Source organism: Gracilinanus agilis, chromosome 1 (genome assembly GCF_016433145.1).
Source record: "Gracilinanus agilis isolate LMUSP501 chromosome 1, AgileGrace, whole genome shotgun sequence".
Lineage (NCBI taxonomy): Eukaryota > Metazoa > Chordata > Mammalia > Didelphimorphia > Didelphidae > Gracilinanus > Gracilinanus agilis.
Genome location: NC_058130.1, coordinates 363,847,301 through 363,860,566, shown reverse-complemented (window position 1 = coordinate 363,860,566; position 13,266 = coordinate 363,847,301). Strand labels below are relative to the sequence as shown.

The following is a 13,266-nucleotide window of genomic DNA, read 5'->3' as shown; positions in this document are numbered from 1 at the left end:
CAATAAGCACATGAAAAAGTATTCTAAATCCTTCCTGATTAGAGAAATGCAAATTAAAACAACTCAAACCTAGCAGATTGGCCAATATGACAGCAAAGGAAAGCGATAAATATTGAAGAGGATGTGGTAAAATTGGGACCTTTATACACTGCTGGTGGAGTTGTGAATTTGTCCAACCATTCTCGAGGACAAATTGGAACTATGCACAAATTGCTTTAAATGACTGCCTGCCCTTTGATCCAGTCACTGCTGGGTTTATACCCTAAAGAGATATTAAGAAAAAAGACTTGTGCAAAAATATTTATAGCCGCACTCTTTGTGGTGGCAAAAAATTGGAAAATGAAGTGGTGTCCATCGATTGGGAAATGGATAAACAAATTGTGGTATATGTTGGTAATGAAATATTATTGTGCTGAAAGGAATTCCAAGCAAACTGGAATGACCTCCAAGAACTGATGCAGAGTGAAAGGAGCAGAACCAGGAGAACATTGTACACAGAGATGGATATACTGTGGCACAAATGAATGGACCTCCCTACTAGCAGCAATGCAATGATCCAGGACAATTCTGAGGAACTTAGGAGAAAGAATGCTATCTACATCCAGAGAAAGAACTGTGGAAGCAGAAATGCATTAGAAAAATATATGATCAACCATGTAGTGTAATAAGGATATGATTAGGGTTTTGATGTTAAAAGATCCCTCTACTGTAAATATGAATAACATGGAAATAGGTTTTGAACAATGCTATATATATAAACCAGTGGAACTACTTTTCAGCTTTGGGAGGGGAAGGAGAGATTGGGGGGGGGGGAGTTATGAATCATGTAACCATGGAAAAATATTCTAAATAAATTTTTTTTAAAATAGGGAAAAAGCTCCAAATTATTATTGATTAGAGAAATGCAAATTAACAATGATCACTTCACACCTATGACAAGAATGGAGGAGATGTAGGAAAAATGAGACACTAATGAATTATTGGTGGAGTTGTGAAGTGATCCAACCACTCTAGAGAGCAATTAGGAACTATGCCCCAAAGAGCGATAAAACAACTGAGCACACTCTTTGATCCAGCAATATCACTACTAGGTTTGTATCCCATAAGGATAAAAAAAAGGGGGGGGGCAGCTACTTGTACAAAAATATTCATAGCTACTCTTTTTGTGGTGGCAAAGAATTGGAAATGGAGGGATTTTCCATCAATTGGGGAATGGCTGAACAAACTATGGTACATGGTGATGGAATACTATTGTGCTATAAGAAATGATAAGAAAGACAATTTCAGAAAAGCTGAAAAGATCTTCGGGATCTGACACAGAGAGAAATAACCAGAACTGGGAGAACATTATACACAGTAACAGCAATATTGGATGATGATTATCTGTGAAAACTTGGCTACTCTCAGCAATGCAATGATCTGGGACAATCTTGAAAGACTTATGATGGGGAATACTATCCACCTCCAGAGAAAGAAATATTGGAGTCGTCTTTCACATCAGTGTATTTATGTTTTTATGGGAGGGGGGGTTGTTATGTATGAGTTCACTCTTACAATAATGACCAATATGGAATTGTGTTTTGCATGGCAATAAAAAAGAAAAAAAAATTTTTAAGATAAAAAAAAAAAAAAAGAAATGATGGAGTCTGAATACAGATCAAAGCAGACCACTCTTTATTTTCTTCACTTCTTTTAATTGTGTCTTCTTCCATAAAATGATAAATATGTAAATATATTTTGTTTAATAGCACAAATGTAACCAATAATAAATTGCTTACCATCTCAGGGAGAGGGAAAGGGAAAGGAGAAGGAAATAATGTGGAACTCAAAATGTTAGAAAATAAATTAATAGCAAAATTTATAATTACATTTAAGTGGGAAAAAATAAAACATTATCCCCCCTCCAAAAAAGTAAAAGATCAACTGCAATGCCCAATGGTAAGAAGGAAGAAGCAACAGATTTGAATTCAGGTGGGGTGTGGGGGAACGGGAAAGGCAACAAATAATAGTTTATAGAAAATATATTCATTGAAATCCTTTTTTAGACACTCTAAATATGTCACAACAGATTGGGTCCTCTATTTCAGACTATATATTAGAGATTTCTGAGGGACTCCATAAAAGATTATTTAGAAAGTTCTAAAAGAAAGCTTGGATTTCTTATATGTGTAATATGCATCTTCCTTTACAGCACAAGGAATCTGGGAATATGTGTTACATGATAGCACTGGTATAACCTATATCAGACTATTTACCATGTCAGGGAAGAAAAGTGGGGAAGAGAATCTGAATTGCAAAATTTTAGAAAACAATTGTTAAAACTTGTTTCTACATGTAATTGAAAAAAAAATACAATAACAAGAATGAGAACTACCCCCCACCATTTAAACAGGCAGTTTTTACACTGAAAACATAGTATATATACTAGCAGCCCTAATCCTGATGCCCCAAGGCCTTTTTAACTCAGTGGGCAAAAGACATAGAATGGATTAGCATAGATGAGCTGTGACCTGTATCATTAACATCCAATCGATGAGATTACAGCTCCATTTGAATGTAATATTGAGCCACTGCAAAAGAAAGAATAAAATGCCAGAAAAAGGTCAGTGGTGAAGAAAGGTAACAGCAACCACTTAGACCTTGAAAGCATCTAAGAGGCTACTCTTAGGTGCTGGGTAGGCTCTTCTCTATCCCAGGAATAAAACAGACAGGTATCATGTAATGCAGGCTGAATTCAGAGTAGAAGACTTGGGCTTCAATTCTAGCTCTGTTTCTACCTCTTTCCTTGGCAAGTAATTTCTCCCTCTTTGAAAGACAAAATTACTTCACCTGCAAAATGAGACAGTAGAACTAGATGATCTCAAAGGTTACTTTCAACTCTTAATCTTAGAATAGGCAATAGGAAAAAAAAAGAGAAACAATGACTTTGTTCAATCTTCAATGACTAAATGAAGGAATATGGGTGGCAGATACTTCCTTAAAAGGAAGACAAGTTCCAGTTACTTAACATGAGGAAAGGTCAGCTCATTTTGCAAACTAGACAGACAGGAGACAGGTGATGCCTTCTGGGACAGTGGTTCTATTTACATTCTCTCAACTGAAAAGATTGGAGTATTATGTTCATTCTCAAATAAAAAGCACTTTCTTCCCAATCCTCAACTTTAAGTGTTTTAGGGAAGAAAAAATAAAAGCATACTAACTCAGAAAGCCACATATTAACATTATCTATGTTCAACTGTATTTTTATTTATTTTGCTAAATATTTCCCAATTACATTTTAATCTGGTTTGGGCACAACTCAGGTGGTTGTGTTAATAATCATATCAAAAATGAGTGACTCTAGTCTCTTGGCTCTGCCACTAACTAGTTGTAATATCTTAAGTATGTCCCTAGTCGTAGGACTTCCATTTCTTTATCTTTAAAAAAGGGGATTTGGATGAGATGATCTTGAAAGTCCCTTTCTAGGTCTATCATTCTATAAATCCTTAACTGGCTCTCTACTGACAGATTAATTTGTATCTCCAAATTCCTCTTCCATAGAGAAATGAGTGGACAGGTCTATGGGAGTGGGTCTCCTCAATCAAGGGCTCAACTAAAGCAATAAAGCAATCTTAATCAAGTCAAAACTATGGACTTAGCCCATCCCCAATTTCATACCTTCTCCTCCTCCTCCAATATCACCAAATCATCATCATCATCATCGTCATCATCACCATTATCATCATCATCACCATCCCCACCACTACCTATAGAATTAGTTACTTACAGAGGAAATGGGCAGAGTGAACCCCACTGCGTAGAGGAGAGGGGATGGGACGGTACTGTCATGGTACGGATACTTGATGCTGTTGTCACTACAGAAAAAGCCTCTCTGATATGGCTTTATTTTGGCCAAGTTTAGAACAATCAAGGGCATGGCAGCTGTGGGGGAAGGGAAAAAAACACACATGGTTAAATTCAATTCATTTCACAAGCATCGGCAAGCACCATCATCAGGAAGAAAGAGCTATATACTTTTACTTGAATGTAAACTTCAGCCCTTCTTCCCTTTGCTCATAACACCCAAGGGCATTAACTGGCAATATTAACTACTATCATGCAGCATTCTCTGGTCAGCAGCTTTCCTTCATACCATCTTCATACCCTCTCTCAGTCTCACAGGAAAAAATTTTCTTAAATTCTCAATCTATTTAAGGTCTAGTGATAAAGTAAGCCCATTGCAGAAGGGACCAGGACTGGTATATCAAGAAGTTAAGCTAAGAAAAATGTAAAGTGCTATCATATATGTTTAAATAGAAGCCTTTTGCACCGTGTTTGAGACACCATTCCTAGAATCAACTCCCCAACCACAACCCAACCCCCCTTCTGTTTCTTAGAGCTCCCTCTGTCCTTCTGAGCTCACCTCAACTGAATCACCTTCTAAAGGAAGCCTTTCCTGATCCCCCAGCTCACACTACTGCCCCTAAAAAAATCACCTCCTATTTACTTGGTATCTATTTTGTTGTTGCCCCAAGAGAAGGTAATAAGCTCCTTAAAAGGAGAGATTGTTTCATTTTTGCTCTGTCTCCCCAACATCTAACATAGTATCTGGCAATCTGTGGGGGTCTAAATATGTTCAGGAAAATAATGTTTCCAAGAAAGTTGGCAGACAAGTCAGAGAAGGGGAATGAGCATCAAGAGAAAAGCTCCTAATGAATGAGCAAAGTAACATGAATGGTTAAAAAAAAATCATGATTATCTTTAAATGGGCAGTATTTTTTTTAAAAAAACACACAATCTGACAATCTCAGAGAGCATGAAATGAATAGAACCAAGAGAACAATTTGTACAAGAACAGCATCATAAATTCAAAACAACTTGAAAAGACTTAAAGAACTCTGATCAACCACCCATGTCTCCAGAGGACCTAGGATGATATACTACCACCAAATGCTAGAAAAGTGACAGGCACAAGGTGCAGAGACATAGAGTTTTAGACATGGTCACTATGTTCAATTCTGCATAATTATAAGGAGTTTTTTTTTTCCTCCCCACCTCTCTGTTAATGAGAGGCAAAGGAGAGGGAGAAATAATGATGCCAGAAACAAGGTGGCTCAGTGGATAGTCAGGCCTAGAGATGAGAGATGCTGGGTTCAAATCTGACCTCAGACACTTCCTGGTTATATGACCCTGGGCAAATCACTTAACCCCCAATTGCCTATCCCTTATCATTCAATATTAATTCCAAGTCAGGAGGTAAGAGTTTATTTTTTATTATTAATAATAATAATAAATTTTAATTTTAAAAAATGGGGGTGGGGCACTTGGGTAGCTCAGTGGATTAAGAGCCAGGCCTAGAGACAGAAGGAAGAAGAGTGGTCTTCTGGCTGAGAGGCTGGGAGGAAGAGGAGGCAGAAAACCCAGCTCTGATCCAGTCCAGAGGCCTTGCTGAGGATCTTTCTCTTGGAAATTGAAACCCTGATTCCCTGATCACAGCCATTTCGACACAACTCAGCCTTCAAGACTACGACCACACAGTCAACTAAGATTTTGGACTCCACTGGGAGCAATCTCTTAGACTCCCTCACTTATTACCCGTCCTTACTGAGAGACCCTTTTCAGGCAATGCTTACAATTATAGGAAAAGGATAGAAATAGAAATAGAAGGGGAAGTAGGGGAAAAGCTTAGGAATTGGAACTACTAGGGTTCCTGCCTAAGTGATGGACCCCATAGGAATAGTGAAGAGGACACCCCAAAAATCCCTCTGCCTCAACCCCTTTCCTCAATTCCCGATTTGTGAATAATAAAAGCCATTTGACAGTCAGATAGCATTCCTGTGTGCCTGAGAGACAACAAGGGAAAGGGGAACCACAGCTTGGTCAAGCAGCCTCCATCTTGGATCCAGACTACCAGCTGTGAAATTAACCGACCTCAAGGGGAGGCTTGAGTGAACCCCATCCTTATTCAGGATCAGATTGGAGTACCACATCCCTTCTCTTGTAGGGAAGTGTTGACTCCAACTCTTGAGGGGTGGCACGACCATCTAGGTCACCCAGTTTTGGAGTGACACTCCCTTAAAGTCTCCTGGTACATATTCGGTCCCAAGGGAGTGCTGGAGGAGTCATCCCCCAGACCCTCTCTTTTTTTCACTCTCCCATCTATCAACATCCATTCCTAGGAGAGCCCCCGGGCAAGTCACTTAACCCCTATTGCCTAGCCCTTACCACGCTTCTGCCTTGGAACCAATACACAGTATTGATTCCAAGACCGAAGGTAAGGGTTTTTAAAAAAAAAACTTTTTAAACAAATAAATAAATAGTGATGCCAAAAAAGAGGGCAGGGGGGCTACTATAACACTTGTGTAAGAAAGACTAATAAGAAAGAGGAAGCAACAACTACGATATTTTAAAAATATGGCACAGGCTACACATTTTTTTAAAAATGAAGTGTTATAGAATAGATATTCAGGTTCATTTAGAATCCTCTTTATGTGTTCTACTGTGCATGTGGAAATGCCTTTTCTTCAGTGTTTAAGTTCAGAATAAAAGAAAAATTTTTAAGAAAAAACAACACTAAAAAAGAAACTTGAATACTCAAACAACTTGTTTTTTGAAATTAATATATCTTTTGAAATAATTCCTATGATAATCAACTACAAGCACTGATAATATAAGCATATTTTTTAAGATGGAGAAAAAACAACTTTGGGGCAGCTAGGTGGCTCAGGAGCTAGAGAGCCAGGCTGTGGAGACCAGAGGGTCTGGATACAAATTGGACCTCAAATACTTCCTAGTTGTATGACCCTGGTCAAATTACTTTACCCCAATTGCCCTAAGCCTATACCTCTCTTTGGTTTGGCACAGGCACTTCTGTGTATTGTCTCATAGGTGGAAGATTGGTAAGGGTGGGCAATGGGGGTCAAGTGACTTGCCCAGGGTCACACAGCTGGGAAGTGGCTGAGGCTGGGTTTGAACCTAGGACCTCCCGTCTCTAGACCTGACTCTCAATCCACTGAGCTACCCAGCTGCCCCCTACTCAGTATTATTTCTAAGGCAGAAGGTAAGGATTTTTAAATTTTTTTCAACAATTCAACAAATATTAAGATTCCTCTATCTATTCAGAATATGCAGGCAGTTGGAGGCACAGTGGATGGTGCTGGGCCTGAATTTAGGAAAATTCAAGTTCAAATTCAGCCTCAGACATTTAATAGCTGTACAACTCTGAGCAAGTCAATTCCCCTCTGTTTGTCTCAGTTTCCTAGTACTCAACTCACAGCACTACTATGATAAAAATGAGATCATATTTTAACTTCTGGGTCAGGTGAACAATAAGACAAAAGTATTTTCCTCAATCCCCACAACCTCTCAAACTTCCTCAAAAAAGAAAATCTGAGCCAAAGATAATGAGGTGATTTCAGCTATCTCTGTGGTCCAGGACACAACAGAATATAAAATGTTTTTAAAGAGTTTCCTCAGCAGTTCTCCCCTCATCCCCCACACTAGGGTAAGGAGATTGCACTAATAGATACAAGGATCTCAAACAATCTCACCTCAGAGCCAATCCCCCACCTCCCTCTTTCCCTGCTGGACAAGCCAGCCTGGCCGCACCCCACAGGCATGAAAGTCTTCCAGGGACTGCGACACAGAAGCCCCAGTGCTGCAAAGCTCTAAACAGCGAGACAGGGGAATCCCCCTACAGGAAGGGGTGGGAAACAGAGAGTGAAGCACTCCACCAAGCATGAGGGAGAGGGTACCACATGGAGCTGAAGACAGTGCTGACCACTCCAAAGGCACTTGGGAGAGGGTCACAGGCTGATCAATTGTGAAGTCCATTTGGGGGAGAAGGCTGGGCCACTTCAAAATTCAGAACCCGAGGATACCACAATCTGAGGTGAGGAAGTTGGGAAGTGAATGATAAGGAAAATAAGAGGAAACACCAAAAGTACCAAAGATTTCAGCAAGAAGAAAACACAAAGACTTTGAATATAAACAAATAAATTCACAGGAAAAATTAGTAACTACAGAAGGAAATAAGGTCTCTAGAGCTAGTAAACGAGTTGAGGCATTTATGAGCAAAGACTGAAAAATAAAGGAAAATGATCCTTGTAGAAACAAAGGATCTTTTAGAATTTGAAGAAAACACAAAACCATAAACTGCTATTCCTGACTAGTTTAAAAGAGAAATGAGAATTAAAAGGATTTATGTCTTGCTCAGTAAAAATAATAAGTGGAAAATTTTGAATCTAGGATGGCAAAAGCCTCACCAAAGAATCAAGGAAACAACAGAATGCGAATGAGAATACACAGAAGTAAAAAACTACTTAGGAGAAGAGAAGCGAAAATCAATAATATTAAAAGAAAATATGCTCAGGGAAGCAAGATACCACAGTAGATAAAGTGCCAGACCTTGGAGTCCAGGGGACCAGGGATCAAATCTTGCCTCAGATACCTTCTAGCTCTATGACTCTGGGCAAGTCCCTTAACCTCAAATGTCTAGTCTTTGAAGCTCTTCTGTATTAGAATTGATACTAAGAGGGAAAGGGTTTCTATGTATGTATGTATGTATGTATGTATGTATGTGTGTGTGTATGGTTACTATGCAAGCAAAATCTCACTCAGAGACAGGTTACATAGAGACACCATAATGTCTCCCAGAAGACTACCACAGGTCAAAAAAGCTTACTACTATAAAGAAGGAAATAATAAAAAAGAACTTCTGAATATAGAAAATGAAATTCCAAATGAAAAGTATTCACAGATCACCTCTCCATCCCCCCCAAAAAAGAAACACAGTGGTTAAATTTAACAATTCAACTTGGAAACAAAAAGTGATGTATATTCAATAATAATGAAGAGTTTGAAATATTTTTAGAAAGAAAACTGGAATGGAAGAGATTATTTGCCTCTCAAAATAAGAGAAATGCAAAGGGAGTGAATAAATGTAGCAAGGTCAGTAAGGGCAGCAGTTAGAGACTTCTTAATAAATGTAAACAAGAAGATAGGGTAAAAGCAAAAATCTAGTAGAAGTAGCAGCAAAGAAGAGGCAGGTGGGGTATTATGAATAGAAACCAGAAATAGCCTACCTACAAGGTGAATGCTTCTTTTATGGAACTACATTCCAACACAGAAGGGTACATGAAAAGCAGGAAGAGGAGCAGAGTGATAGAGGAGTGATGGGCTAGCAATGAGAGGTTATCTCTGTGGTCTCAGAGTAAAGCCTACATGGTAGTAGGGTGATGGGAGTGGGAGTGGGGAGCAGAAGGGAAAAAGAGTCCTTAACTTTGGAGGTGGGACATGGGGTTCCACTTGGAGGAGTAGGAAAGCAAAGAAACAGGGAGATTTGCAGGGAAATGTAAGTGGGAGAAGGAGGGGGAAGGGGAGAGGAGAGGAGGTGGAGAGGCAGCATAGATCAGTGGTGGGTTATATAATCAGGGACATAGAAGAAGAGGGACCTACCACAGAGGCAGTGTCCTCTATCTGCAATAACTGATATTGCTTTTTAAGTGATGTACAACGGAAAAGAGGAATTTCTGAGAAAAGCCCTACAAGGCAGTGGCAAAAAGGGAAGAGAACAGGACCTAGAATGGATGCCTTGGAAGCTCTGAGTGCAGGAAGAATACAGAGAAATGTGAGAAACCAGATATAGAGATAAAAGAATGAGGGTTTAGAGTAAACAAAGAGGAAATAGATAAATGAGTGAAAGAAATTGCTTTTTGGAAAGGAGAAACACAAAAATGAAATCTAAAAATTAAAAAACAGGGCCAGCTGACAGGCAAGAAAATGAGGAAGAATACCAAATGAGAAGAGATCAGAGGTGAGGGGAAAAGAGCCAGGCCACCTTAAAAAAAGATTAAGGAACTTGAAGGAATATAATACTGTGTTTACAGCAGAAAAGAGAACCTGAAACTGAAAAGACTGCAGACAACATTAATGCATCTACGATCATCAGGGAAGTGTTTGAATGTAGGGGGGGAAGGGAGAAATATTTGTATCAAATTTCTCTCACAAGGGATTGGTATCCAACATAATATAAACAACAAATATAAATACATATAAAACTCATAGTCATTCCCCCAAAAGAGAAATGGTCAAATGATATGAACAGATAATTTTCAAAAGAAGAGCTGCAAAGTATTTACAACCACATTTTAAAAATGCTTCAAATCACAAATAATAAAGAGTAATGTAAACCAAAAGAATTCTTACATCCTACAAATTGGCAAAAATGACAAAAATCAGCAGTACTCAATATTGGAGGAGGCATACAAAGATACGCACACATACATCATTGGTGGAACTGTGAAACGATACAATCACTTTAGAAACAATTTGGAATTATGCAAATACAATGGCTAAAGTGTCTATAGCATTTGAAACAGATACTACATTACAGAGTTTGAAGCACAAAGAAGTCACAGAATTTTTTAAAAAGGCCCTATATACTCCAAAATATTTATAATAGCACTTTTTATAATAGCTAAAAATGAAAAACAAGTAGATGCCCATCAATTGTGGAATAGCTAAACAAACTGTGGTATATGCATATAATGGAATAACCCTGTGCTATAAGAAATTATATGCATGATGAATATAAAGAAGTATGTAAATATCTATCAAACTGATATAGAGTAAAGTAAGCCAAGTTAAGAAAACAATATACAGGGGGCAGCTGGGTAGCTCAGTGGATTGAGAGCCAGGGGAGATCCTAGGTTCAAATCTGGTCTCAGGCACTTCCCAGCTGTGTGACCCTGGGCAAGTCACTTGACCCCCATTGCCTACCCTTACCACTCTTCTGCCTTGGAGCCAATACAAAGTACTGACTCCAAGACAGAAGGTAAGGGTTAAAAAAAAAAAAGAAGAAAACAATATACACCGTAATTGCTGCTCTTCAGTCCTTTTCAGTCATGTCCAACTCTTCGATGAACCCATTTGGGGTTTTCTTAGCAAGTTACTAAAGTGGTTTGCCATTTCCTTCTCCAGATCATTTTACAGATGAGTAAAAGGGACCTACCAAGGGTCACACAGCTAGTTAGTGTCTACAGTGTATTCACAGTGTCTACAAGAATGTAAGATGAAAAGAACAATGACACCCCAAGAAATCAAAGTAAATGTAACAAAATTACAAAGATCAAGTGGGACTTAAAAGAAATATAAAAAGACACCCTCAATATACATTCTCCTCCTTCTGGAGGTGAGACATCCACAGGTGTTACCCACTGCACATTTCTGGACTTCTTTCAACTATCAAAAGTGATGCCTTTTTAATCCCTCTTCAAACAAATACTATTTCTCATGTGGAATGTTCTCTGAGAAGGGAAGAAATACATTGAATACTATATAGGAAGCAAAGACTATTCTGAAATACAAATATAAGTCTTTTAAAGGAGCTAGGTAACACTTAAGTATAATATTAAGAAGCTATGCTTTATATTATTATTATCTGGAATATATCTACTTGTTATTATGCTTTTGTTGTTTTTCTTATTTTGCAAAGCTCAGTCTAGAATATGCAGTAATATTTCAACTCAGTCCAAAAGTATTGTGCCTTTCAGGGCAGTTTGGACAATAGTAGACATTTTTAGTAGATACTTCATAGGAGGGACAGAACTAAAATCAGAAATACCTGGTGAAAATCATATATAAAACAGAAAAAAGAGACCAATATGGGCTAGAATAGACAATGAAGGCTTCAAGGAAGAAGCCAGAACTGAACTGGACCATAAAAGATAAACAGGGTAGGCAGAACAAAAAGAAAGCAGAATAGAGATGCCATGTTGGAGAAACAATGAATTAGGCACAGGAGGCATGGGTGTTCCACAGACAGAAAGAAAGAACCCCTGGCTAGAGTTAAAGTTTTTAATAGACAATGGAAGCAAAAGATATTGTTGGGTAGGTAAGTTTAGCTGTATAATCTTGAACAAATCATTTTATCTGTGCTGACTTTGAGTTTCTTTGTCTACCAAAAAAAAAAAAAATGAAAAGAATAGATTAAATCTCTCTAATCAGTCCCAGAAAGAAAAATTGGTTATCTAATAAAATAAATATAATATGAGATTAGTTAAGATAGATAGAAATTTTTTAACACATCAATGACAGGCCTTGACTAGATGAGAAGTGGGAATAAAATATATGATAATTCCGAAGTTTGGAATCAGAAAAAATAGTGCCACAATGAAATCAAAACTATAAATAAACACATGAAAAAAATGCTCTAAATTCCTCCTGATTAGAGAAATGCAAATTAAAACAAGTCTGAGGTACCACTTTACACCTAGCAGACTGGCCATATGATAGCAAAGGAAAATGATAAATGTTAGGTGGGATGTGGCAAAATTGGGACACTAATACACTGCTGGTGGAATTGTGAATTGATCTAACTTTTCTGGAAGGCAATTTGGAACTATGCTCAAAAGGCTGTAAAAGAATGTCTGCTTTGATCCAGCCATACCACTGCTGAGTTTGTACCCCAAAGAGATAATAAGGAAAAATACATGCACAAAAATATTTATAGTTGCACTCTTTGTGGTAGCAAAAAATTGGAAAACGAAGGGGTGTCCATCGATTGGGGAATGGCTGAATAAATTGTGGTATCTGATGGTGATGGAATATTATTGTGCTAAAAGGAATGATGAAGTGGAGGAATTCCATGTGAACTAGAATGACCTCCAGGAACTGATGCGGAACAAAAGGAGCAGAACCAGGAGAACATTGTACACAGGAACTGATACAGTATGGCAAAATCGAATGTAACAGACTTTTCTACCAGCAGCAATGCAATGACTCAGGACAACCCAGAGGAACTTGGGAGAAAGAACGCTATCCACATCCAGAAAAAAAACTGTGGGAACAAAAACGCAGAAGAAGAAAAACATATGATCAATCACATCATTCAATGGGAATATGATTAGAGTTTTGATGTTAAAAGATCACTCTACTGCAAATATGAATAACATGGAAATGGGTTTTGAACAATGATACATGTAAAACCCAATGGAACTGCTTGTCAGCTTCAGGAGGGGGGAGGAAAGAAATTGGGGGGGAGAGATTTCATGAATCATGTAACCATGGGAAAATACTCTAAATTAAAATAAATTTTTAAAAAATTTTAAGTCCATCTTAGGACTTAAAATTTTACTTACAAGAAAAAAGAAAAAGAAAAAATAGTGTCATTTGCAGAATGACAAAAATAATTTTTTTTTAACTCTTACCTTCCATCTTGGAATCAATACCATGTATTGGTTCCAAGGCAGAAGAGTGGTATGGGTAGGCAATGGGGGTTAAGTGGCT

At 38.0% G+C, this 13,266-nt stretch overlaps 1 protein-coding gene across 2 annotated transcripts in view; it reads right to left on the bottom strand.

Annotated features, from left to right (window-relative positions):
- Positions 1-13,266, bottom strand: part of PLPP1 (phospholipid phosphatase 1) — a 132,762-nt gene that overhangs the window by 84,768 nt on the left and 34,728 nt on the right. Inside the window, exon 2 of one of the 2 annotated variants that reach the window (XM_044663938.1) lies at positions 3,767-3,921. The exons of the other annotated variant lie outside the window; for it this stretch is intronic. Coding sequence (XP_044519873.1) covers positions 3,767-3,921 — 155 coding nt within the window. The remainder of the gene's footprint in view (positions 1-3,766; positions 3,922-13,266) is intronic. 2 annotated transcript variants of the gene reach the window in all.